This window comes from Oncorhynchus nerka, linkage group LG21 (genome assembly GCF_034236695.1).
Source record: "Oncorhynchus nerka isolate Pitt River linkage group LG21, Oner_Uvic_2.0, whole genome shotgun sequence".
NCBI classification, from domain to species: Eukaryota; Metazoa; Chordata; class Actinopteri; order Salmoniformes; family Salmonidae; genus Oncorhynchus; species Oncorhynchus nerka.
Genome location: NC_088416.1, coordinates 6916178 through 6943949, shown reverse-complemented (window position 1 = coordinate 6943949; position 27772 = coordinate 6916178). Strand labels below are relative to the sequence as shown.

The 27772-nt window shown below is 41.4% G+C and overlaps 1 protein-coding gene across 1 annotated transcript; it reads right to left on the bottom strand.

Annotated features, from left to right (window-relative positions):
* Positions 1 to 1433: 1433 nt before the first annotated feature.
* On the bottom strand, positions 1434 to 7609 carry LOC115142505 (uncharacterized). The gene is made up of 3 exons (XM_029682028.2): positions 7551 to 7609; positions 2352 to 2567; positions 1434 to 2037 (listed from the first exon to the last, which is right to left on the bottom strand). The coding sequence occupies exons 2-3, from the start codon at positions 2560 to 2562 to the stop codon at positions 1634 to 1636; spliced, it is 615 nt and encodes a 204-aa protein (XP_029537888.1). The 5' UTR covers positions 2563 to 2567; positions 7551 to 7609; the 3' UTR covers positions 1434 to 1633.
* Between the last annotated feature and the right edge of the window lie 20163 nt (positions 7610 to 27772).

Sequence of the window (27772 nt, the reverse complement as noted above, 5' to 3'; positions counted from 1 at the left end):
ATGTTTGATTGGGTTCAAGTCCGGGCTCTGTCTGGGCCACTCAAGGACATTCATACTTGTCCCGAAGCCACTCCTGCTTTGTCTGGACTGTGTGGTCGTTCTCCTGTTGGAAGGTGAACCTACGACCCAGTCTGAGGTCCTCAGTGCTCTGGATCTCTCTGTACTTTGCTCCGTTCATCTTTCCCTCAATCCTGACTAGTCTCCCTGTCTCAACCTCTGAAAAACATCCCCACAGCATAATGCTGCCACCACCTTGCTTCACCGCAGGGATGGTGCCAGGTTTCCTCAAGACGTGATGCTTGGCTTTCAGCCAAAGAGTTAATTCTTGGTTTCATCAGTCCAGAGAATCTTGTTTCTCATGGTCTGAGAGTCCTTTAGATGCCTTTTAGTGATGAGTGGCTTCTGTCTGGTCACTCTACCATAAAGGCCTGATTGTGGAGTGCTGCAGAGATGGTTGCCCTTCTGGAAGGTTCTCCCATCTCCAAAAAAGGAACTCTGGAGCTCTGTCAGAGTGACCATCAGGTTCTTGGTCACCTCCTTGACTAAGGCCCTTCTTCCCCGATTTCTCAGTTTGGCCAGGTACCCAGCTCTAGGAAGAGTCTTGAAGGTTCCAAACTTCTTCCATTTAAGAATGATGGAGGCCACTGTATTCTTGGGAACCTTCAATGCTGCATAAATGTTTTGGTACTCTTCCCCAGATTTGGGACTTGGTACTTGATCCTGTCTTGGAGTTCTCTGGACAATTCCTTTGTCCTCATGGCTTGGTTTTTGCTCTGACATGCACTGTCAACTGTGGGACCTTATATAGACAGGTGTGTGCCTTTACAGATCATGTCCAACCAATTGAAGTTACCACAGGTGGACTCCAATCATGTAGTAGAAACATATCAAGGATGATTAATGGAAACAGGATGCACCTGAGCTCAATTTTTAGTCTCATAGCAAAGGATCTGAATTCATATGTAAATAAGTTATTTCAGTGTTTTGAATAAATTTACATTTGCAAAAATGTTTTTGCTTTGTCATTATGGGGTATTGTGTGTAGAAAAAAAGTATTTAATCAATTTTAGAAGAAGGCTGTAACGTAACAAAATGTGGATAAAGTCAAGGGTTCTGAACCCTTTCCGAATGCACTGTATCTAACATTCTAGTTCACATGATCTTCAAATCCAAGGTAATGAGGAAATATGCCGGCTTTTACTCCGCTATATATATTTGTGCTCCCTGTAAGTGTCTTGCACCATCACACTGTATGCTTGAAATAATGATTACAACATTGATTACAATATTGTGTTGTTGACCTTTGTTAAAATTAGTATCAGTATGTAGGATATCTGGTGGCAACCCCAATCATGTAATGTAATCACACACACGTGCACCACACACACACACACACACGATAACATCTTACAGAACACATACTAACATTCTCAGTTTGGTAACATTTATTTATTTGTCACAAAACTACATTGATTACATTGCTGATCTCTACCATACACTGAGTGTATCTTGAAAAACTATTTCACTTATCTGTGATGCATGCTCTCTTTATTTATTTTTTATCAATAATTTGCATGTAGTTTAATCTGTGATTAATACAGGGTGTTAAGATACAGGAGGTTCCCTGGTGGCGTTACTTTTTGGGGTTGTGATCCACCCCATCCTCATCCACCCAGATCTTTCCTGTTTCAGCTACCTTCACCTCTTTGTCGGCAGTGAGGATGTAGGACTTGGGGTGACCCTCATCATACTCTGCCAGGAGGTTGTCCAGACCATAAATTGGGCCTTCCTCAGGACATGATTGAGTATTGTCATTTTCTACTTGGAAGCAAGTGACATAGAGGCTCTGAGGGAGGTTGGTCTTCTTAACGGTGCCATCCAGGATGAGAATGGAGTCGCCCTTGCTGAGATGACTTCCCTTGATGAGGTCACTGAGAGCCATCTCCTCTGACTTGTAGTAGAGACGCACTTTGCCGCCTGTAACGTTGGCAATGGTGATGCTGGGTACGACAGTTTTTTGGGGAGTTTTTGGTGAAGCTAGGAGAAAGAGAGAGAGTCATTGGACAGTACTACAATACATGTGGTTGTCGGTAATTAGGAGTTTGCTGAGAACACTGCTATGAGCAACAATAAACCATTGTTTATTTTGATGTATTTTTACACTGGGGCTGGAACCGAGCTGTGAAATGTGTATGTATATAGACATGTAATTACTTTATGCTTTGAAATGTCTAATATCAATGTGTGTTATAATCCCATGTGGAATGGTAACATGGCATAACAATAAAATATGAATGTATTTATTCATTCATTCATATATAGATTCCCTCCTGTTGGATTGGGTTACATACCGGAATGACTGGTGGTGTTGGTCTGGTTGCCAATGGAAAAATTGCCTTTCATATCGCCTGTTATTTTTTGGCCTGATATATTTTGGCCTGTTATGTGTTGGCTTTTGTCAACACGGTTGTCATCATGGCTGTCATTATGGCTGTCATTGTGACTGTCATTATGGCTGTTATTATGTGAAGCAGCACCATCATGTGAAGTATTCCCTCCCATTGCTGCTACGATAGAGAGAGGAGAGAAAGAGGGTAATTAAGGATTAAGTTGATTCAATTCAGTGGTGGAAAATGTAGCTAAGTGTCATACTTGAGTAAAAGTAAAGATAGCTTAATAGAAAATGACTCAAGTAAAAGTAACCCAGTACAATACTACTTGAGTAAAAGTCTAAAAGTATTTGGTTTTTAAACATACTTTTTCATTCAAAGTAAAAGTATGAATCATTTCAATTTCCTTATATTAAGTAAACCAAATGGCACCTTTTCTTATTTCCATTTACACATAGCCAGGGGCACACTCCAACATTTACACATAGCCAGGGGCACACTCCAACATTTACAAATAGCCAGGGGCACACTCCAACATTTACACATAGCCAGGGGCACACTCCAACATTTACACATAGCCAGGGGCACACTCCAACATTTACAAAGAAAGCATATGTTTAGTGAGTACACCAGATCAGAGGCAGTAGGATGTTCTCTTGACAAGTGCATGAATTGGACAATTTTCCTGTCCTGCTAAGCATTCAAAATGTAACGAGTACTTTTGGGTGTCAGTGAAAATGTATGGAGTAAAATGTGCATGATTTTCTTTAGAAATGTAGTCAAGTAAAAGTTTACAAATAAGAGAAATAGTAGAATACAGATACCACAAAAAAACGTCTTATGTAGTACTGTAAAGCATTTTTACTTAAGTACTTTACACCACTGACTAAATTAAATAATTTTCCTCATCCAAACTGTCCACATAAAGCACAGATCTCGAAAAGCAAAGTTTCACTGTGCAATTTATCATTATTAGTCACCATTGCACTAAGTGGCATTGCATGTCTTCTGTGATGTCTTGGTTCCATCTGCCAATTTAATGTTTTTAAAAGACAAACGGGTTGGTGTCAATCAGAATTAATTTGAGAATGGTGAAGGTTCATGAAGTTGGCAGACCCAAAGTACTTATCACAAATGTCTACTTTGCTAAGTTCGCCATATTGTTCTCTGCTACTGTTTTTTTTATATATATTGGCATTAGGTGTTGTGTTCTTTCTACTACACAAACAGTAATAATCCTACTTGAAACAGAGGTAATGTTAACTTTAGTTTATCGATCAAACTCAAGTTCAAGCACAGAACATTCATGAGCAGGCGCAGTACTCAATTAGTATCAATGCTCTAGGTTCCACAGTAACAACAAAGTAGTGCCTAGGATAAATTCTATATACCAGTTTCACATTATATCACACGTAACAACTCCTCCCTTCCAGCTATCTTGTATTCCGTCAACATAAAAAGAGATATGCATGTAAATTCAACAACTCTAACAATAACTGAAATAAGGTACTATTCAATTATTAAAACTAACAACACATTTGTTTTACAATAAAATAAAACTAGGTTGAGAATCAGTCAGTAGTTGTGGGACTCTGAGAAATGGTGGCTTCAACAGTCTCTTGAGGTGCAGTTTCATTACAGCACCTATAATAATTATTCACACCCCTCTGACTATTTCCCATTTTTTTCAGTGTTACAAACAGGAACAAATCTGATTTAATAGTGATTTTGTCTGATCTACACAAAATACCTTATTATGTCAAAGTGATAAAAAAAAGAATAAACTGAAAACATTTAAAAACGAAACATCTTAGACAAATGTTACATAAGTGTTCAACCCCTTTGTTTTGGCATGCTTAGTTCAGGGGAAAACATTTACTTAAAAAAAATCTAAAAATAAGTTGCATTGACTCACTCTGTGTCCAATATGCTTTTTAAGAACAACCCCATCTCTGTACTGTACCCAATACACACAACATGTGCCTCGTGTACCCCATACACACAACATGCGCCTCATGTACCCCATACACACAACATGCGCCTCATGTACCCCATACACACAACATGCGCCTCGTGTACCCCATACACACAACATGCGCCTCGTGTACCCCATACACACAACATATCTGTAAGGCCCCTTAGTCATCCTTGCTCAAGTACGTCACTACACGCGCCTCAGAAATGGACCTAGCGAAGCAGCTGCATCACCACCTTCTTACCAGAAAATGATCATGAGTCCCATTGGGTAATTTGTCATTTTCAATGATTAGTAATGTTTCCAGCTAGTCTGTATGAAAACAGACATGTCCATTTTATATATTACATAATAATTAACGGAGTGCATTTTACACCCCCTTCCCCGTTGCCTCGAGATTAATGATTTTGTTTCCCTCCGGTGCGCAACTGTTTTGGTTCACTGCAGTTACAACATTTCTCCACTAGCTACCACAACCACAAAGCTAAAATTGGCTATTTTGTAAATTTTCATGAAAACAAAAATTAAGGTAAGGGTTAGGCATAAGGTTAGCAGTGTGGTTAAGGTTAGGGTTGGGGTTGGGGTTAGGGTAAGGTTTAAAATCAGATTTTAAGAAGAGAAATTGTTGAAATAGGCAGGGTTTATCACTTTGTGAATGTGGTAACTAGTGACGAAAGCATTATTCGGTGTTTAAAATGAAAAGGCAACTGAAAATAAAAATGTTTATCTACTTTGTTGTGCTGTTACATTTGTATTGTTGTTTCATGTCCAATGTGTTGTTGCATATCATTTGAGTTGTGTGCACCGAAGCTCTGCTTTGCTGGTTAAGTAATATCGACCAAATATACAAATTCGAACCTCGTTGCACCAAACATGTATGCCGCTCATACAAGTAAGCATCACTCAGATCTTCTCCCTAAATTCCCTTTCCCCTCCATGTCTCACTCACTTAATTGCGTTCTACCGCTCCCTCTACATGTACTTCCTGAGTATGCACACAAGCAACCTCCCATTATGCCTCCAGAAATTCATGCCTATAAAAACGTATCTAACTGATGGGATACACAAGCTACATCCCTTGCCAAATTAAGACAGTTTTATCACAAATTATAAATGTACTGGTTGATTGAAGTAAACAAATGTGTCAGTTTGTTATATCTGGAGTACTTCTCCTGTCTTATCCGGTGTCCTGTGTAAATTTAAGTATGCTCTCTCTAATTCTCTCTTTCTTTCTCTCTCTCGGGAGGACCTGAGCCCTCAGGACTACCTGGCATGATATGACTCTTTGCTGTCCCCAGTCCACCTGGCCGTGCTGCTACTCCAGTTTCAACTGTTCTGCCTGCAGCTATGGAATCTTGACCTGTTCACAGGATGTGCTACCTGTCCCAGACCTATTATTTGACCATGCTGGTCATTTATGAACATTTGAACATCTTGGCCATGTTCTGTTATAATCTCCACCCGGCACAGCCAGAAGAGGACTGGCCACCCCTCATAGGGGTTCCTGTCTAGGTTTCTTCCTAGATTTTGGCCTTTCTAGGGAGTTTTTCCTAGCCAACGTGCTTCAACACCTGCATTGCTTGCTGTTTGGGGTTTTAGGCTGGGTTTCTGTACAGCACTTTGAGATATCAGCTGATGTACGAAGGGCTTTATAAATACATTTGATTTGATTTGATTTGTTCCCACAACGAGCTGCAGTTTTGGAATAATTGTGTCCTGTATATTTTCCTCTTATGCTACTTGGCAACTGCTAGTGCCACGTAGAATCCAAGTTCTAGGATACAACCCCCCTAAACATAGCCAAGTTCCACACCGGTAATTTGCAACAACATTAGTTTGATAAAGAACATATTTTCATCAGAATCATTAAGCCCAGTCAACTTGTTGTTTTCAACAAACAGATGTTGTGGCCGTAATTCATCACCATGCAGTTTTCAATGGGAATTGTCCATTTAGAAAATTCCAATGAACAGGCAGATTCAACTAAATCGGACGTCTGTGTATTGAAAAGAAGACAGATTTTGGTTTGTAACACTGAAAAAAGTTGTTATTCAACTCTGCCAAATGAGCCTGTTTCAAATGATCACTATTTCAGAGTAACTGTTCCAGGCAGGAGATGCGCATGTCTTCACACTGCCAACTTTTTATTTGGAAATATTTTATATTATATATATATTTTTCTTGATATATCTGACCTGTGCAAGGAACAAAGGACTATAAAATCCTGGTGTGTAACGTCGTTCATTATTGAAATGTCCACTCGGATATTTACAGCCATTTTTGATCATTTAAATGAATAGGCTACCCATTAATTCAATATAACTTATAAATGCATACATGGGTCTTCCACTCAGTGTTGAAAAGCAACATAACATAGGCAATAACATCATTACACTAAAACATATATTTGTAGACATTTGATTAATTAAGAGACGTAGCATCCAAAAATAAGACAAATCTAACAAATGATCAGATTAACAAAACAAGGCTATGCCATTGCAGTGGAGGCTGCTCTAGATACAGAGATCATATTATTCGGTATCATATTGATACAAGACTGACAGCGTCCCCTATTTCTGAGTATCTTGCTGAGGGGAGAACGCTTATAAAAGTGGAGGGAACGGCACAAATGGAATGGCATCAAACACCTGGATCTCATGTATTAGATGTATTTGATACCATTCCACTGATTCCGTTTCAGTTGTTACCACCAGCCTGTCCTCCCCAGTTAAGGTGCCACCAACCTCCTGTGCCACCAACCTACAGCCCTAGTCTTCTACAGTTAAGAGCCTGCTCCATGATAAAATATATAATATAATATTTTAAGATTATGGTTTCAAATGGCACTTTTTATTGACTGAATATATATGGGTCAATTTAGCAATTAGGATTTATCTGTAATGGTTCTAATGAATTAGGCATTGTTTTTGCGACCTGTTGGCATACAGGCCTAGATAAATTTGCACATATTGTTTTATGTCCTTGTGTTCTAAAAATATATATTTTTTTTCATTTAAGAACTGGAGTTCAATTTCATTTGTGTCAGAACCTATGAACAAATAGTTGTGTTCTGTTCATAAATATGGATTCCTCCTGTAAAGAAACAGTGTAGAATTGCACGATATAAAAACAAACGTGATTTTTAAACCTAAACCTAAAGCATATATTTTAAATGATGTATTTACCTGTGTCTGTGTGTTCTTCCTCGGTGCGGTGGCGCGCTTGAAGATTGTAGTAATCAGGTGTTCTAGTGCAGAGTGGAGAGATGGCTCTGCTTTTATAGGGTAACGCTGACAGAGAGAGGGAGGGTGGGGAATTCTCAGCCCAATCCATTCCAGTTAAATGTTTACATTCCAGAGAACTGAAGAGGATGACTCAGTTCCAGAGAAGCTACGTGGGCGTCACAAGAGCAATATATTTGTCAAGCGCTAAAACGTATTAGATCTCAAAGGGCCATATCTTTAACTACACCCTTACAGGTAAATCACTGACAGTGTTTGTGCAGTGGTTCGTTCTCTTGTTTGTGTTGGAAGCCGAAGAGGCAGCGGGGTCAGTGGTAGGTGCCACTGTGCTGATGGCTGTGATGAGGTTGGAGCTCTGGCTGAAGGCTTTGCCACACACCTGGCATACATTGGGCATCTCACCTGGGATAGGAAAGCAGAGGTAAAGTTCACTATTTTATAAGTTCAAGGGGCAGTGCGGTTGTTATGGTGCTAAAAATCCATATTGACGATGGCCGTCTTTTCCACATGTATGTACAATAAGCCCATTCTCTGTCTCTCCCACTCTGTCTTTCCCGCTCTGATCTGTCCCCACCCCAGTCCGTTGTCTACCAAGCCGTCATATCGGCTTAGTCCAGGATTTCATAGTCCTTTGTTCCTTGCACAGGTCAGATATATCAAGTTTAAAAACATAATATAATAGGATATTTTTCCAAATAAAAAGTTGGCATGCGCATCTCCTGCCTGGAACAGTTACTCTGAAATAGTGATCATTTGAAACAGGCTCATTTGGCAGAGTTGAACAACAACTTTTTCAGTGTTACAAACCAAAATCTTTTTTTCAATACACAGACATTCGATTTAGTTGAATCTGCCTGTTCATTGGAATTTTCTAAATGGACAATTCCCATTGAACACTGCATAGTGATGAATTACGGCCATAATATCTATTTGTTGAAAACAACAAGTTGACTGGGCTTAATGATTCTGATGAAAATATGTTCTTTATCAAACTAATGTTGTTGAAAACTGCAGCTCGTTGTGGGAACAAATCAAATCAAATGTATTTATATAGCCCTTCGTACATTAGCTGATATCTCAAAGTGCTGCACAGAAACCCAGCCTAAAACCCCAAACAGCAAGCAATGCAGGTGTTGAAGCACATTGGCTAGGAAAAACTCCCTAGAAAGGCCAAACCCTAGGAAGAAACCTAGACAGGAACCAGGCTATGAGGGGTGGCCAGTCCTCTTCTGACTGTGCCGGGTGGAGATTATAACAGAATATGGGCAAGATGTTCAAATGTTCATAAATGACCAGCATGGTCAAATAATAGGTCTGGGACAGGTAGCACGTCCGGTGAACAGGTCAGGATTCCATAGCCGCAGGCAGAACAGTTGAAACTGAAGTAGCAGCACGGCCAGGTGGACTGGGGACAGCAAAGAGTCATCATGCCAGGTAGTCCTGAGGGCTCAGGTCCTTTGAGAGAGAGAGAAAGAGAGAGAGAATTAGAGGGAGCATACTTAAATTCACACAGGACACCGGATAAGACAGGAGAAGTACTCCAGATATAACAAACTGACACATTTGTTTACTTCAATCAACCAGTACATTTATAATTTGTGATAAAACTGTCTTAATTTGGCAAGGGGTGTAGCTTGTGTATCCCATCAGTTAGATACATTTTTATAGGCATGAATTTCTGGAGGTATAATGGGAGGTTGCTTGTGTGCATACTCAGGAAGTACATGTAGAGGGAGCGGTAGAACGCAATTAAGTGAGTGAGACATGGAGCGGAAAAGGGAATTTAGGGAGAAGATCTGAGTGATGCTTGGCTTGGTTTCAAATGCACATGTAGTCCGATGGAACAATAGATCCAAAGCAAATTAACATTGTCTTCAAAACATGTCATTGTTTTGCAATCCACGTTCCACCAAATAGTTATACAGTATTGAAAACAAATGTGATCTTTGGTTATAGATCGAGTTTTGACGTCTGACATGGAGTTTTTTTTTGTTTGAAGCACTATCACAGTGCCACCATGAAAATGTTTAAAACTTTTATGAGCGGCATACATATTTGGTGCAACGAGGGTCGAATTTGTATATTTGGTCGATATTACTTAACCAGCAAAGCAGAGCTTCGGTGCACACAACTCAAATGATATGCAACAACACATTGGACATGAAACAACAATACAAATGTAACAGCACAACAAAGTAGATAAACTATTTTTTTATTTTTTTGCAGTTGCCTTTTCATTTTAAACACCGAATACTGCTTTCTAACGGTCGTCACTAGTTCAAATCAAATTGATTTATATAGCCCTTCGTACATCAGCTGATATCTCAAAGTGCTGTACAGAAACCCAGCCTAAAACCCCAAACAGCAAGCAATGCAGGTGTAGAAGCACGGTGGCTAGGAAAAACTCCCTAGAAAGGCCAAAACCTAGGAAGAAACCTAGAGAGGAACCAGGCTATGTGGGGTGACCAGTCCTCTTCTGGCTGTGCCGGGTGGAGATTATAACAGAACATGGCCAAGATGTTCAAATATTCATAAATGACCAGCATGGTCGAATAATAATAAGGCAGAACAGTTGAAACTGGAGCAGCAGCACAGCCAGGTGGACTGGGGACAGCAAGGAGTCATCATGTCAGGTAGTCCTGGGGCATGGTCCTAGGGCTCAGGTCCTCCGAGAGAGAGAAAGAAAGAGAGAAAGAGAGAATTAGAGAGAGCACACTTAAATTCACACAGGACACCGAATAGGACAGGAGAAGTACTCCAGATATAACAAGCTGACCCTAGCCCCCCGACACATAAACTACTGCAGCATAAATACTGGAGGCTGAGACAGGAGGGGTCAGGGGACACTGTGGCCCCATCCGAGGACACCCCCGGACAGGGCCAAACAGGAAGGATATAACCCCACCCACTTTTCCAAAGCACAGCCCCCACACCACAAGAGGGATATCTTCAACCACCAACTTACCATCCTGAGACAAGGCTGAGTATAGCCCACAAAGATCTCCGCCACGGCACAACCCAAGGGGGGGCGCCAACCCAGACAGGATGACCACATCAGTGAATCAACCCACTCAGGTGACGCACCCCTTCCAGGGACGGTATGAGAGTGCCCCAGTAAGCCAGTGACTCAGCCCCTGTAATAGGGTTAGAGGCAGAGAATCCCAGTGGAAAGAGGGGAACCGGCAAGGCAGAGACAGCAAGGGCGGTTCGTTGCTCCAGAGCCTTTCCGTTCACCTTCCCACTCCTGGGCCAGACTACACTCAATCATATGACCCACTGAAGAGATGAGTCTTCAGTAAAGACTTAAAGGTTGAGACTGAGTTTGCGTCTCTGACATGGGTAGGCAGACCATTCCATAAAAATGGAGCTCTATAGGAGAAAGCCCTGCCTCCAGCTGTTTGCTTAGAAATTCTAGGGACAATTAGGAGGCCTGCGTATTGTGACCGTAGTGTACGTGTAGGTATGTACGGCAGGACCAAATCAGAGAGATAGGTAGGAGCAAGCCCATGTAATGCTTTGTAGGTTAGCAGTAAAACCTTGAAATCAGCCCTTGCTTTGACAGGAAGCTAGTGTAGGGAGGCTAGCACTGGAGTCATATGATCAATTTTTTGGGTTCTAGTCAGGATTCTAGCAGCCGTATTTAGCACTAACTGAAGTTTATTTAGTGCTTTATCCGGGTAGCCGGAAAGTAGAGCATTGCAGTAGTCTAACCTAGAAGTGACAAAAGCATGGATTAATTTTTCTGCATCATTTTTGGACAGAAAGTTTCAGATTTTTGCAATGTTACGTAGATGGAAAAAAGGTGTCCTTGAAATGGTCTTGATATGTTCTTCAAAAGAGAGATCAGGGTCCAGAGTAATGCCGAGGTCCTTCACAGTTTTATTTGAGACGACTGTACAACCATTAAGATTAATTGTCAGATTCAACAGATCTCTTTGTTTCTTGGGACCTAGAACAAGCATCTCTGTTTTGTCCGAGTTTAAAAGTAGAACGTTTGCAGCCATCCACTTCCTTATGTCTGAAACACATGCTTCTAGCGAGGGCAATTTTGGGGCTTCACCATGTTTCATTGAAATGTACAGCTGTGTGTCATCAGCATAGCAGTGAAAGTTAACATTATGTTTTCGAATGACATCCCCAAGAGGTAAAATATATAGCGAAAACAATAGTGGTCCTAAAACGGAACCTTGAGGAACACCGAAATGTACAGTTGATTTGGACAAACCATTCACAGAGACAAACTGATATATTTCCGACAGATAAGATCTAAACCAGGCCAGAACTTGTCCGTGTAGACCAATTTGGGTTTCCAATCTCTCCAAAAGAATGTGGTGATCGATGGTATCAAAAGCAGCACTAAGGTCTAGGAGCACGAGGACAGATGCAGAGCCTCGGTCTGATGCCATTAAAAGGTAATTTACCACCTTCACAAGTGCAGTCTCAGTGCTATGATGGGGTCTAAATCCAGACTGAAGCATTTCGTATACATTGTTTTCTTCAGGAAGGCAGTGAGTTGCTACGCAACAGCCTTTTCTAAAAATGTTGAGAGGAATGGAAGATTCGATATAGGCCGATAGTTTTTTATATTTTCTGGGTCAAGGTTTGGCTTTTTCAAGAGAGGCTTTATCACTGCCACTTTTAGTGAGTTTGGTACACATCCGGTGGATAGAGAGCCGTTTATTATGTTCAACATAGGAGGGCCAAGCACAGGAAGCAGCTCTTTCAGTAGTTTAGTTGGAATAGGGTCCAGTATGCAGCTTGTAGGTTTAGAGGCCATGATTATTTTCATCATTGTGTCAAGAGATATAGTACTAAAACACTTGATCCTAGGTCCTGGCAGAGTTGTGCAGACTCAGGACAACTGAGCTTTGAAGGAATACGCAGATTTAAAGAGGAGTCCGTAATTTTCTTTCTAATAATCATGATCTTTTCCTCAAAGAAGTTCATGAATGTATCACTGCTAAAGTGAAAGCCATCCTCTCTTGGGGAATGCTGCTTTTTAGTTAGCTTTGCTACAGTATCAAAAAGGAATTTCGGATTGTTCTTATTTTCCTCAATTAACTTAGAAAAATAGGATGATCGAGCAGCAGTAAGGGCTCTTCGGTACTGCACGGTACCTTCTTTCCAAGCTAGTCGGAAGACTTCCAGTTTGGTGTGGCGCCATTTCCGTTCCAATTTTCTGGAAGCTTGCTTCAGAGCTCGGGTATTTTCTGTGTACCAGGGAGATAGTTTCTTATGAGAAATGTTTTTAGTTTTTAGGGGTGCAACTGCATCTAGGGTATTGCGCAAGGTTAAATTGAGTTCCTCAGTTAGGTGGTTAACTGATTTTTGTCCTCTGGCGTCCTTGGGTAGACAGAGGGAATCTGGAAGGACATCAAGGAATCTTTGTGTTGTCTGTGAATTTATAGCACGACTTTTGATGTTCCTTGGTTGGGGTCTGAGCAGATTATTTGTTGGAATTGCAAATGTAATAAAATGGTGGTCCGATAATCCAGGATTATGAGGAAAAACATTAAGATCCACAACATTTATTCCATGGGACAAAACTAGGTCCAGAGTATGACTGTGACAGTGAGTGGGTCCAGAGACATGTTGGACAAAACCCACTGAGTCGATAATGGCTCCGAAAGCCTTTTGGAGTGGGTCTGTGGACTTTTCCATGTGAATATTAAAGTCACCAAAGATTAGAATATTATCTGCTATGACTACAAGGTCCAATAGGAATTCAGGAAACTCAACGAGGAACGCTGTATATGGCCCAGTAGCTATAAAAAGTGATTGAGTAGGCTGCATAGATTTCATGACTAGAAGCTCAAAAGACGAAAACGTAATTTTTGTTTTTGTAAATTGAAATTTGCTATCGTAAATGTTAGCAACACCTCCACCTTTGCGGGATGCACGGGGATATGGTCACTAGTGTAGCCAGGAGGTGAGGCCTCATTTAACACAGTAAATTCATCAGGCTTAAGCCATGTTTCAGTCAGGCCAATCACATCAAGATTATGATCAGTGATTAGTTCATTGACTATAATTGCCTTTGAAGTAAGGGATCTAACATTAAGTAGCCCTATTTTGAGATGTGAGGTATCATGATCTCTTTCAATAATGACAGGAATGGAGGTGGTCTTTATCCTAGTGAGATTGCTAAGGTGAACACCGCCATGTTTAGTTTTGCCCAACCTAGGTCGAGGCACAGACACGGTCTCAATGGTGATAGCTGAGCTGACTACACTGACTGTGCTAGTGGCAGACTCCACTATGCTGGCAGGCTGGCTAACAGCCTGCTGCCTGGCCTGCACCCTATTTCATTGTGGAGCTAGAGGAGTTAGAGCCCTGTCTATGTTGGTAGATAAGATGAGAGCACCCCTCCCCCTCTAGTTACCGCATTCACAAAGTGATAAACCCTGCCTATATTTCAACAATTTCTCTTCTTAAAATCTGATTTTAAACCTTACCCTAACCTCAACCCTAACCTTAACCACACTGCTAACCTTATGCCTAACCCTTACCTTAATTTTTGTTTTCATGAAAATTTACAAAATAGCCAGTTTTAGCTTTGTGGTTGTGGTAGCTAGTGGAGAAATGTTGTAACTGCAGTGAACCAAAACAGTTGTGCACCGGAGGGAAACAAAATCATTAATCTTGAGGCAACGGGGAAGGGGGTGTAAAATGCACTCCATTAATTATTATGTAATATATAAAATGGACATGTCTATTTTCATACAGACTAGCTGGAAACATTACTAATCATTGAAAATGACAAATTGCGGTGGCGCGCTTGAAGATTGTAGTAATCAGGTGTTCTAGTGCAGAGTGGAGAGATGGCTCTGCTTTTATAGGGTAACGCTGACAGAGAGAGGGAGGGTGGGGAATTCTCAGCCCAATCCATTCCAGGTAAATGTTTACATTCCAGAGAACTGAAGAGGATGACTCAGTTCCAGAGAAGCTACGTGGGCGTCACAAGAGCAATATATTTGTCAAGCGCTAAAACGTATTAGATCTCAAAGGGCCATATCTTTAACTACACCCTTACAGGTAAATCACTGACAGTGTTTGTGCAGTGGTTCGTTCTCTTGTTTGTGTTGGAAGCCGAAGAGGCAGCGGGGTCAGTGGTAGGTGCCACTGTGCTGATGGCTGTGATGAGGTTGGAGCTCTGGCTGAAGGCTTTGCCACACACCTGGCATACATTGGGCATCTCACCTGGGATAGGAAAGCAGAGGTAAAGTTCACTATTTTATAAGTTCAAGGGGCAGTGCGGTTGTTATGGTGCTAAAAATCCATATTGACGATGGCCGTCTTTTCCACATGTATGTACAATAAGCCCATTCTCTGTCTCTCCCACTCTGTCTTTCCCGCTCTGATCTGTCCCCACCCCAGTCCGTTGTCTACCAAGCCGTCATATCGGCTTAGTCCAGGATTTCATAGTCCTTTGTTCCTTGCACAGGTCAGATATATCAAGTTTAAAAAACATAATATAATAGGATATTTTTCCAAATAAAAAGTTGGCATGCGCATCTCCTGCCTGGAACAGTTACTCTGAAATAGTGATCATTTGAAACAGGCTCATTTGGCAGAGTTGAACAACAACTTTTTTCAGTGTTACAAACCAAAATCTTTTTTTCAATACACAGACATTCGATTTAGTTGAATCTGCCTGTTCATTGGAATTTTCTAAATGGACAATTCCCATTGAACACTGCATAGTGATGAATTACGGCCACAATATCTATTTGTTGAAAACAACAAGTTGACTGGGCTTAATGATTCTGATGAAAATATGTTCTTTATCAAACTAATGTTGTTGAAAACTGCAGCTCGTTGTGGGAACAAATCAAATCAAATGTATTTATATAGCCCTTCGTACATTAGCTGATATCTCAAAGTGCTGCACAGAAACCCAGCCTAAAACCCCAAACAGCAAGCAATGCAGGTGTTGAAGCACATTGGCTAGGAAAAACTCCCTAGAAAGGCCAAACCCTAGGAAGAAACCTAGACAGGAACCAGGCTATGAGGGGTGGCCAGTCCTCTTCTGACTGTGCCGGGTGGAGATTATAACAGAATATGGGCAAGATGTTCAAATGTTCATAAATGACCAGCATGGTCAAATAATAGGTCTGGGACAGGTAGCACGTCCGGTGAACAGGTCAGGATTCCATAGCCGCAGGCAGAACAGTTGAAACTGAAGTAGCAGCACGGCCAGGTGGACTGGGGACAGCAAAGAGTCATCATGCCAGGTAGTCCTGAGGGCTCAGGTCCTTTGAGAGAGAGAGAAAGAGAGAGAGAATTAGAGGGAGCATACTTAAATTCACACAGGACACCGGATAAGACAGGAGAAGTACTCCAGATATAACAAACTGACACATTTGTTTACTTCAATCAACCAGTACATTTATAATTTGTGATAAAACTGTCTTAATTTGGCAAGGGGTGTAGCTTGTGTATCCCATCAGTTAGATACATTTTTATAGGCATGAATTTCTGGAGGTATAATGGGAGGTTGCTTGTGTGCATACTCAGGAAGTACATGTAGAGGGAGCGGTAGAACGCAATTAAGTGAGTGAGACATGGAGCGGAAAAGGGAATTTAGGGAGAAGATCTGAGTGATGCTTGGCTTGGTTTCAAATGCACATGTAGTCCGATGGAACAATAGATCCAAAGCAAATTAACATTGTCTTCAAAACATGTCATTGTTTTGCAATCCACGTTCCACCAAATAGTTATACAGTATTGAAAACAAATGTGATCTTTGGTTATAGATCGAGTTTTGACGTCTGACATGGAGTTTTTTTTGTTTGAAGCACTATCACAGTGCCACCATGAAAATGTTTAAAACTTTTATGAGCGGCATACATATTTGGTGCAACGAGGGTCGAATTTGTATATTTGGTCGATATTACTTAACCAGCAAAGCAGAGCTTCGGTGCACACAACTCAAATGATATGCAACAACACATTGGACATGAAACAACAATACAAATGTAACAGCACAACAAAGTAGATAAACTATTTTTTATTTTTTTGCAGTTGCCTTTTCATTTTAAACACCGAATACTGCTTTCTAACGGTCGTCACTAGTTCAAATCAAATTGATTTATATAGCCCTTCGTACATCAGCTGATATCTCAAAGTGCTGTACAGAAACCCAGCCTAAAACCCCAAACAGCAAGCAATGCAGGTGTAGAAGCACGGTGGCTAGGAAAAACTCCCTAGAAAGGCCAAAACCTAGGAAGAAACCTAGAGAGGAACCAGGCTATGTGGGGTGACCAGTCCTCTTCTGGCTGTGCCGGGTGGAGATTATAACAGAACATGGCCAAGATGTTCAAATATTCATAAATGACCAGCATGGTCGAATAATAATAAGGCAGAACAGTTGAAACTGGAGCAGCAGCACAGCCAGGTGGACTGGGGACAGCAAGGAGTCATCATGTCAGGTAGTCCTGGGGCATGGTCCTAGGGCTCAGGTCCTCCGAGAGAGAGAAAGAAAGAGAGAAAGAGAGAATTAGAGAGAGCACACTTAAATTCACACAGGACACCGAATAGGACAGGAGAAGTACTCCAGATATAACAAGCTGACCCTAGCCCCCGACACATAAACTACTGCAGCATAAATACTGGAGGCTGAGACAGGAGGGGTCAGGGGACACTGTGGCCCCATCCGAGGACACCCCCGGACAGGGCCAAACAGGAAGGATATAACCCCACCCACTTTTCCAAAGCACAGCCCCCACACCACAAGAGGGATATCTTCAACCACCAACTTACCATCCTGAGACAAGGCTGAGTATAGCCCACAAAGATCTCCGCCACGGCACAACCCAAGGGGGGGCGCCAACCCAGACAGGATGACCACATCAGTGAATCAACCCACTCAGGTGACGCACCCCTTCCAGGGACGGTATGAGAGTGCCCCAGTAAGCCAGTGACTCAGCCCCTGTAATAGGGTTAGAGGCAGAGAATCCCAGTGGAAAGAGGGGAACCGGCAAGGCAGAGACAGCAAGGGCGGTTCGTTGCTCCAGAGCCTTTCCGTTCACCTTCCCACTCCTGGGCCAGACTACACTCAATCATATGACCCACTGAAGAGATGAGTCTTCAGTAAAGACTTAAAGGTTGAGACTGAGTTTGCGTCTCTGACATGGGTAGGCAGACCATTCCATAAAAATGGAGCTCTATAGGAGAAAGCCCTGCCTCCAGCTGTTTGCTTAGAAATTCTAGGGACAATTAGGAGGCCTGCGTATTGTGACCGTAGTGTACGTGTAGGTATGTACGGCAGGACCAAATCAGAGAGATAGGTAGGAGCAAGCCCATGTAATGCTTTGTAGGTTAGCAGTAAAACCTTGAAATCAGCCCTTGCTTTGACAGGAAGCTAGTGTAGGGAGGCTAGCACTGGAGTCATATGATCAATTTTTGGGTTCTAGTCAGGATTCTAGCAGCCGTATTTAGCACTAACTGAAGTTTATTTAGTGCTTTATCCGGGTAGCCGGAAAGTAGAGCATTGCAGTAGTCTAACCTAGAAGTGACAAAAGCATGGATTAATTTTTCTGCATCATTTTTGGACAGAAAGTTTCAGATTTTTGCAATGTTACGTAGATGGAAAAAAGGTGTCCTTGAAATGGTCTTGATATGTTCTTCAAAAGAGAGATCAGGGTCCAGAGTAATGCCGAGGTCCTTCACAGTTTTATTTGAGACGACTGTACAACCATTAAGATTAATTGTCAGATTCAACAGATCTCTTTGTTTCTTGGGACCTAGAACAAGCATCTCTGTTTTGTCCGAGTTTAAAAGTAGAACGTTTGCAGCCATCCACTTCCTTATGTCTGAAACACATGCTTCTAGCGAGGGCAATTTTGGGGCTTCACCATGTTTCATTGAAATGTACAGCTGTGTGTCATCCGCATAGCAGTGAAAGTTAACATTATGTTTTCGAATGACATCCCCAAGAGGTAAAATATATAGCGAAAACAATAGTGGTCCTAAAACGGAACCTTGAGGAACACCGAAATGTACAGTTGATTTGGACAAACCATTCACAGAGACAAACTGATATATTTCCGACAGATAAGATCTAAACCAGGCCAGAACTTGTCCGTGTAGACCAATTTGGGTTTCCAATCTCTCCAAAAGAATGTGGTGATCGATGGTATCAAAAGCAGCACTAAGGTCTAGGAGCACGAGGACAGATGCAGAGCCTCGGTCTGATGCCATTAAAAGGTAATTTACCACCTTCACAAGTGCAGTCTCAGTGCTATGATGGGGTCTAAATCCAGACTGAAGCATTTCGTATACATTGTTTTCTTCAGGAAGGCAGTGAGTTGCTACGCAACAGCCTTTTCTAAAAATGTTGAGAGGAATGGAAGATTCGATATAGGCCGATAGTTTTTTATATTTTCTGGGTCAAGGTTTGGCTTTTTCAAGAGAGGCTTTATCACTGCCACTTTTAGTGAGTTTGGTACACATCCGGTGGATAGAGAGCCGTTTATTATGTTCAACATAGGAGGGCCAAGCACAGGAAGCAGCTCTTTCAGTAGTTTAGTTGGAATAGGGTCCAGTATGCAGCTTGTAGGTTTAGAGGCCATGATTATTTTCATCATTGTGTCAAGAGATATAGTACTAAAACACTTGATCCTAGGTCCTGGCAGAGTTGTGCAGACTCAGGACAACTGAGCTTTGAAGGAATACGCAGATTTAAAGAGGAGTCCGTAATTTTCTTTCTAATAATCATGATCTTTTCCTCAAAGAAGTTCATGAATGTATCACTGCTAAAGTGAAAGCCATCCTCTCTTGGGGAATGCTGCTTTTTAGTTAGCTTTGCTACAGTATCAAAAAGGAATTTCGGATTGTTCTTATTTTCCTCAATTAACTTAGAAAAATAGGATGATCGAGCAGCAGTAAGGGCTCTTCGGTACTGCACGGTACCTTCTTTCCAAGCTAGTCGGAAGACTTCCAGTTTGGTGTGGCGCCATTTCCGTTCCAATTTTCTGGAAGCTTGCTTCAGAGCTCGGGTATTTTCTGTGTACCAGGGAGATAGTTTCTTATGAGAAATGTTTTTAGTTTTTAGGGGTGCAACTGCATCTAGGTATTGCGCAAGGTTAAATTGAGTTCCTCAGTTAGGTGGTTAACTGATTTTTGTCCTCTGGCGTCCTTGGGTAGACAGAGGGAATCTGGAAGGACATCAAGGAATCTTTGTGTTGTCTGTGAATTTATAGCACGACTTTTGATGTTCCTTGGTTGGGGTCTGAGCAGATTATTTGTTGGAATTGCAAATGTAATAAAATGGTGGTCCGATAATCCAGGATTATGAGGAAAAACATTAAGATCCACAACATTTATTCCATGGGACAAAACTAGGTCCAGAGTATGACTGTGACAGTGAGTGGGTCCAGAGACATGTTGGACAAAACCCACTGAGTCGATAATGGCTCCGAAAGCCTTTTGGAGTGGGTCTGTGGACTTTTCCATGTGAATATTAAAGTCACCAAAGATTAGAATATTATCTGCTATGACTACAAGGTCCAATAGGAATTCAGGAAACTCAACGAGGAACGCTGTATATGGCCCAGTAGCTATAAAAAGTGATTGAGTAGGCTGCATAGATTTCATGACTAGAAGCTCAAAAGACGAAAACGTAATTTTTGTTTTTGTAAATTGAAATTTGCTATCGTAAATGTTAGCAACACCTCCACCTTTGCGGGATGCACGGGGGATATGGTCACTAGTGTAGCCAGGAGGTGAGGCCTCATTTAACACAGTAAATTCATCAGGCTTAAGCCATGTTTCAGTCAGGCCAATCACATCAAGATTATGATCAGTGATTAGTTCATTGACTATAATTGCCTTTGAAGTAAGGGATCTAACATTAAGTAGCCCTATTTTGAGATGTGAGGTATCATGATCTCTTTCAATAATGACAGGAATGGAGGTGGTCTTTATCCTAGTGAGATTGCTAAGGTGAACACCGCCATGTTTAGTTTTGCCCAACCTAGGTCGAGGCACAGACACGGTCTCAATGGTGATAGCTGAGCTGACTACACTGACTGTGCTAGTGGCAGACTCCACTATGCTGGCAGGCTGGCTAACAGCCTGCTGCCTGGCCTGCACCCTATTTCATTGTGGAGCTAGAGGAGTTAGAGCCCTGTCTATGTTGGTAGATAAGATGAGAGCACCCCTCCCCCTCTAGTTACCGCATTCACAAAGTGATAAACCCTGCCTATATTTCAACAATTTCTCTTCTTAAAATCTGATTTTAAACCTTACCCTAACCTCAACCCTAACCTTAACCACACTGCTAACCTTATGCCTAACCCTTACCTTAATTTTTGTTTTCATGAAAATTTACAAAATAGCCAGTTTTAGCTTTGTGGTTGTGGTAGCTAGTGGAGAAATGTTGTAACTGCAGTGAACCAAAACAGTTGTGCACCGGAGGGAAACAAAATCATTAATCTTGAGGCAACGGGGAAGGGGGTGTAAAATGCACTCCGTTAATTATTATGTAATATATAAAATGGACATGTCTATTTTCATACAGACTAGCTGGAAACATTACTAATCATTGAAAATGACAAATTACCCAATGGGACTCATGATCATTTTCTGGTAAGAAGGTGGTGATGCAGCTGCCTCGCTAGCTCCATTTCTGAGGCGCATGTAGTGACTTATGGGGTACATGAGGCGCATGTTGTGTGCATGGGGTACATGAGGCGCATGTTGTGTGTATGGGGTACATGAGGCGCATGTGTGTATGGGGTACACGATGCGCATGTTGTGTGTATGGGGTACATGAGGCACATGTTGTGTCTATGGGGTACATGAGGCGCATGTTGTGTGAATGGGGTACAGTACAGAGATGGGGTTGTTCTTAAAAAGCATATTGGACACAGAGTGAGTCAATGCAACTTTATTTTTAGATTTTTTTAAGTAAATGTTTTCCCCTGAACTAAGCATGCCAAAACAAAGGGGTTGAATACTTATCATTTGTCTAAGAAGTTTCATTTTAAAATGTTTTCAGTTTATTCTTTTTTTTATCACTTTGACATAATAAGGTATTTTGTGTAGATCAGTCAAAATCCCTATTAAATCAGATTTGTTCCTGTTTGTAACACTGAAAAAAAATGGGAAATAGTCAGAGGGGTGTGAATAATTATTATAGGCGCTGTAATGAAACTGCACCTCAAGAGACTGTTGAAGCCACCATTTCTCAGAGTCCCACAACTACTGACTGATTCTCAACCTAGTTTTATTTTATTGTAAAACAAATGTGTTGTTAGTTTTAATAATTGAATAGTACCTTATTTCAGTTATTGTTACAGGTGTTGAATTTACATGCATATCTCTTTTTATGTTGACGGAATACAAGATAGCTGGAAGGGAAGAGTTGTTACGTGTGATATAATGTGATACTGTTATATATAATTTATCCTAGGCACTACTTTTTTGTTACTGTGGAACCTAGAGCATTGATACTAATTGAGTACTGCGCCTGCTCATGAATGTTCTGTGCTTGAACTTGAGTTTGATCATAAACTAAAGTTAACATTACCTCCGTTTCAAGTAGGATTACTACTGTTTGTGTAGTAAAAAGAACACAACACCTAATGCCAATATATCTAAAAAAAAACTGTAATAGAGAATAATGTACAATATGGCGAACTTAGCAAACTAGGCATTTGTGGTAAGTTCATGGGGTAAATACATGTTCATGCACCTTCACCATTCTCAAATTCTGAATTGACACCAACTCTTGTCTTATTTAAAGACTTACAATTAGCATAAGGACCAAGACATCGCAAAATAAATGCAATGCCACTTAGTGCAATGGTGACTAATAACGATAAATTGCACAGATACACTTTGCTTATCGAGATCTGTGCTTTATGTGGACAGTTTGGATGAGGAATATTCTTTCATTTATTCAGTGGTGTAAAGTACTTAAGGAAAAATAATTTAAAGTAGTACTTTTTACATTTTGGGGGGTATCTGTACTTTACTATTTATATATATTTTTTACTTCACTACATTTATAATGAAAATAATGTACTTTTTACTTCATGAATTTTCCCTGACACCCAAAAGTACTTGCTACATTTTGAATGCTTAGCAGGACAGGAAAATTCATACCCTTGTCAAGAGAACTGCCTCTGATCTGGCGGACTCACTAAACACACTTCGTTTGTAAATGTTATCTAAGTGTTGGAGTGTGCCCCTGGCTATCTGTAAAATAACCAATTGGTGGCATCTGGTTTGCTTAATATGAGGAATTTTAAATTAATTACACTTTTACTTTTGATAAATAAGTATATTTTAGCAATTACATTTACTTTTGATACTTAAATATATTTGAAACCAAATTCTCTTAGGCTTTTACTCAAGTAGTATTTTACTGGATAACTTGAGTCATTTTTTATTAAGGTATCTTTACTTTTACTCAAGAATGACAAATGGGTCATTTTTCCACCACTGAATTTAATCAACTTAACCCTTAATTACCCTCTTTCTCTCCCCTTCTCTTTCTCTCCCCTTTCTCTCCCCTTCTTCTCTCCCTCTCTTCTCCCTCTCTCTTTCTCTCCCCTTCTCTTTCTCTCCCCTTCTCTTTCTCTCCCCCTTCTTTCTCTTCTCTTTCCCCCTTCTCTTTCTCTCCCCCTCTCTTTCTCTCCCCTTCTCTTTCTCTCCCCCTCTCTTTTCTCTCCCCCTCTCTTTCTCTCCCCTTCTCTTTCTCTCCCCTCTCTTTCTCTCCCCCTCTTTCTCTCCCCTTCTCTTTCTCTCCCCTCTCTTTCTCTCCCCCTCTTTCTCTCCCCTCTCTTTCTCTCCCCTCTCTTTCTCTCCCCCTTCTCTTTCTCTCCCCCTCTCTTTCTCTCCCCCTCTCTTTCTCTCCCCCTCTCTTTCTCTCCCCTCTTTCTCTCCCCCTCTCTTTCTCTCCCCTCTCTTTCTCTCCCCTCTCTTTTCTCCCCTTCTCTCCTCCCCCTTCTCTTTCTCTCCCCCTCTCTTTCTCTCCCCCTCTCTTTCTCTCCCCTTCTCTTTTCTCTCCCCCTCTCTTTCTCTCCCCCTCTCTTTCTCTCCCCTTCTCTTTCTCTCCCCCTCTCTTTCTCTCCCCCTCTCTTTCTCTCCCCTTCTCTTTCTCTCCCCTCTCTTTCTCTCCCCCTCTCTTTCTCTCCCCTCTCTTTCTCTCCCCTTCTCTTTCTCTCCCCTTCTCTTTCTCTCCCCCTCTCTTTCTCTCCCCTTCTCTTTCTCTTCCCCTCTCTTTCTCTCCCCCTCTCTTTCTCCCCCCTCTCTTTCTCTCCTCCCTCTCTTTCTCTCCCCTTCTCTTTCTCTCCCCTTCTCTTTCTCTCCCCCTCTCTTTCTCTCCCCTTCTCTTTCTCTCCCCTCTCTTTCTCTCCCCCTCTCTTTCTCTCCCCTTCTCTTTCTCTCCCCTTCTCTTTCTCTCCCCCTCTCTTTCTCTCCCCTTCTCTTTCTCTCCCTTCTCTTTCTCTCCCCCTCTCTTTCCTTTCTCTCCCCTCTCTTTCTCTCCCCCTCTCTTTCTCTCCCCTTCTCTTTCTCTCCCCTTCTCTTTCTCTCCCCCTCTCTTTCTCTCCCCCTCTCTTTCTCTCCCCCTCTCTTTCTCTCCCCTTCTCTTTCTCTCCTCTCTCTATTGTTGCAGCAATGGATTGTGCTTCAACTGATGTCACTTCACATACCAACAGCCAAAGTGTCTGCAATAAAAAGAAAATGTGTTGTCAAATGTCCAACTAAATCAGACTAAAACATATCAGGCCAATACATATCAGGCCAATACATATCAGGTCAAAACGTATCAGGTCAAAATGTATCAGGCAATGTGAGCGGAAGTATTTCCATTGGCAACTAGGCCAATAACACCAGTCGTACCAGTATGTAACCCTATCCAGCGGGAGGGAATCGAACATATGAATGAATAAATACATCAATTCATATTGTATTGTTTTGTGGCCATTCAACATGGGAATATAACACACATTGATATTAGACATTTCAAAGCATAAAGCAATTACATGTCCATATACATACACATTTCACAGCTCAGTTCCAGCAACAGCTTAAAAAAATGGTTTAGTGTTGCTCATAGCAGTGTTCTATGCAAACTCCTAATACTGACAACCACATTTATTTCAGCACTGTCCAATGACTCTCTCTCGTTCTTAGCTTAACCAACAACTCCCAGAAAAACTGTCACACTCAGCATCCCCATAGCCAACATAACAGGTGGCAAAGTGGGTCTCTACTGCAAGGCAGAGATGATTGGCTCTCTGTGACCTCATCGAGGGGAGTCAACTCAGGAAGGGCCACTCCATTCTCATCCTGGAAAACACCTTTAAGAAGACCCTCTTCCTCCTCTATGTCGCTGGCTTCCAAGTAGAAAGTGACAATACACACAGATTAAACTACATACAAATTATTGATTCAAAATAAAGAGAGAATAAATCCCAGATACGTGAAAAAGTGCTACAAGATATACTTTGATTGTATGGTCGAATTCAGCAATTTAATCAATGTAGGTTTTTGACAAAGAAATAAATGTTACCAAACTGAGAAAATGTTAGTATGTGTTCTGTAAGATGTTATCGTGTGTGTGTGATAACATTACATGTTTGTGGTTGTCACCAGATATCCTACATACTGATACTAATTTTAACAAAGGTCAACAACACAATGTTGTAATCAACGTTTTATTTCTAAGGTTGTAGTCATGTTATTTCAAGCATACAGTGTGATGGTGCAAGACACTTACAGGGAGCACAAATATATATAGCAGAGACAAAATCTGCACATTTCCTCATTACATTGGTTTTGAAAATCATTTGAACTAGAATGTTAGATAAATGCAGTGATTCCCAACTAAAGGTTTGATGATTAGTTGAATCAAGTGTTAGTGCTAAGGAAATAACTAAACTACAACTACTTTCACGCCACATGTGTAATGCCCGAGGTGTAGTGGAGGAAGGAGTCAGACGCCGACCAGGTAAAAACAGATGCCACTCAAAACAAATGCCCCAAAACACTGGGGAACTAAACAGTCCCAAAAAACAGCTCACGTACACGAACAACCGTGACATACATGCTTGTACAAAGAGCACAAATAAAACAATCCCGCACACCCAGCAGGTGGCTCGGCTGGCTAATAAAGCCCAACTAATAAACCTAATTAACAACAGGTGTAACCAATAAACAGACAAGGAGGGGGAGGAAAGAATCAGTGGCAGCTAGTAGGCCGTTGACGACGACCGCCGAGAGCCACCCGAACGGGACGGGGAGCCACCTTCGGTAGGAGTCGTGACAACATGGCTCTGTCCACCCACCCTACAATTCTGGAAAGAAACCATACACAAACTGTCCACCCTTTTGGGTCACAGCATTCCACTCTCCCCATCCTTCTGCCTTCTTGGAGATCATCTGTCCATTTTTATTGCCTTAAAATATCGCCAATATTACTCAACTAGAAAAACAGAAACCAAGTGTGTTTGTCAATGGATTAACCTCCTCACAGACCACATCACAATGGGAAAAATTACAGCATCCACCAAAGACAAAATCCAGTCCTTGAACAGAAACTGGACCCCACTCCTCAACTCCTTGCAGCTACAGATGAGCTGATCCCACCCTAGTGTTTCCTCTAACACCCAAGTTGCTATTAATATTTATTTGTTTACATTATATGGAGCAGCAGTTGAAAGGTACAATGTTTAATAGTTGAAAAATGTTGTACAGTCAGGTCCATAATTATTGGTACTCTTGAAAAAGGTTAGCAAAATATACTGAGCTATATTGAATGCAATTTTGGGGGGGAAATTGTATTCTTTTAAACTACCTGTTTTGAATACTCCAGCACACTCCCCTGCAAGGTTAATTACACTGAGACTTTAAAGAGAGAACACGTTGGGAGGAATTTTAGACTATTTCTCCAAATATAATCTTTCCAGATCCTTTATATCCTTTGTCTACTCTTATAGACTGCCCTCTTCAATTAAAACCACTGGTTTTTAGTGGCTCAAGTCCAGAAACTGAGATGGCCATTTCAAAATGTTGATTTTGTGGTCAATTCACCATTTCTTTGTGGATTTTGATTAGTGCTTGGGGTCACTGTCTCGCTGGAAGATCCACTTGCTGCCAAGTGTCAGCCTCCTGGCAGTGACAACCAGGTTTTTGGCTAAAATGTCCTGGTACTGGGTAAATTGTATGATGTCGTTGACCTTAACTGGGCCCCCTGGACCATAGGAAGCAAAATAGCCCCATAACATCAAAGATCCACCCCTATTTTTTAGCGTATGTATGAGCTACATTTCTGCAAATGTTTCTGTTTTTCAACGTCAAACCCGTCACTGGTGTGCGATGCCAAAGACCGCTATTTTCATGTCGTCTGACCATTGCTCTGGTTCCAATCCAAGTGTCAATGCCGTGTCAATGCCAGGCAGTGCTATGGTCAGATGACAGAAGGCTATGGCCGTGTTATTCACAGAATAATTCCCGGGTTCTCATGTTTTATTTACTTGAGTATTTGTATGATTTATTTGATACAGTCTTTTTGTTTTAATTTTTATGAAGGGTGCCAATAATTATGGTCCTGACTGCATATACTGTGAATGTATTGGTACTGAACAGCGATAGAGCAACCTATTGAACCCAGATCTCAAAGCCCAAAGGCAAACTCGCTTCCCACTGTTTCAAACGGCAAGGGTTGTTTCATGTCCCCACGCATCACTCTACCAAGTCCCTCAAGTGTACACATCTCTCCAATAACCTCACAGTCACCACCCCACCAGTGTAGCGAACAACATTGTAACATCCCTTGTGGGAGCAAAATCCAAGTTTTCCAGACAGTAAGAAACCCCCTGCACCAATAGGGTTAACCAACTAAGGGAAGATTCAAACAAGCCTACGTAAGCAACAGTATTTAACATAGATTACATTGCTACATATTTCTATTGTCCTACAACATGGGAGATGGAAATGTCTAGTTGTTTAAGGAAGTGGACGAGTAAACCACTGGAGAGGACAACTCCGATGATATTGTTGCCAGCGCTAAACGGAACAGCAAGGCTGAAGGTAAATTATTCAGAACGTTATAATTAAATGTGTATACAACTGTTGTATGGTCTCTTTCACCAGGTCACAAACAGTTGTTTTGTTAACATAACAATACGTATTTTGTGCTATATGTGAAA

Excerpts from the sequence above, each read along its gene's own strand:
- LOC115142505 (XM_029682028.2), bottom strand. The coding sequence starts at position 2,562 with ATGGGAGGGAATACTTCACATGATGGTGCTGCTTCACATAATAACAGC. Across the intron at positions 2,038-2,351 it reads CAACACCACCAGTCATTCCG|CTTCACCAAAAACTCCCCAA; the intron begins GTATGTAACCCA and ends TCTTTCTCCTAG.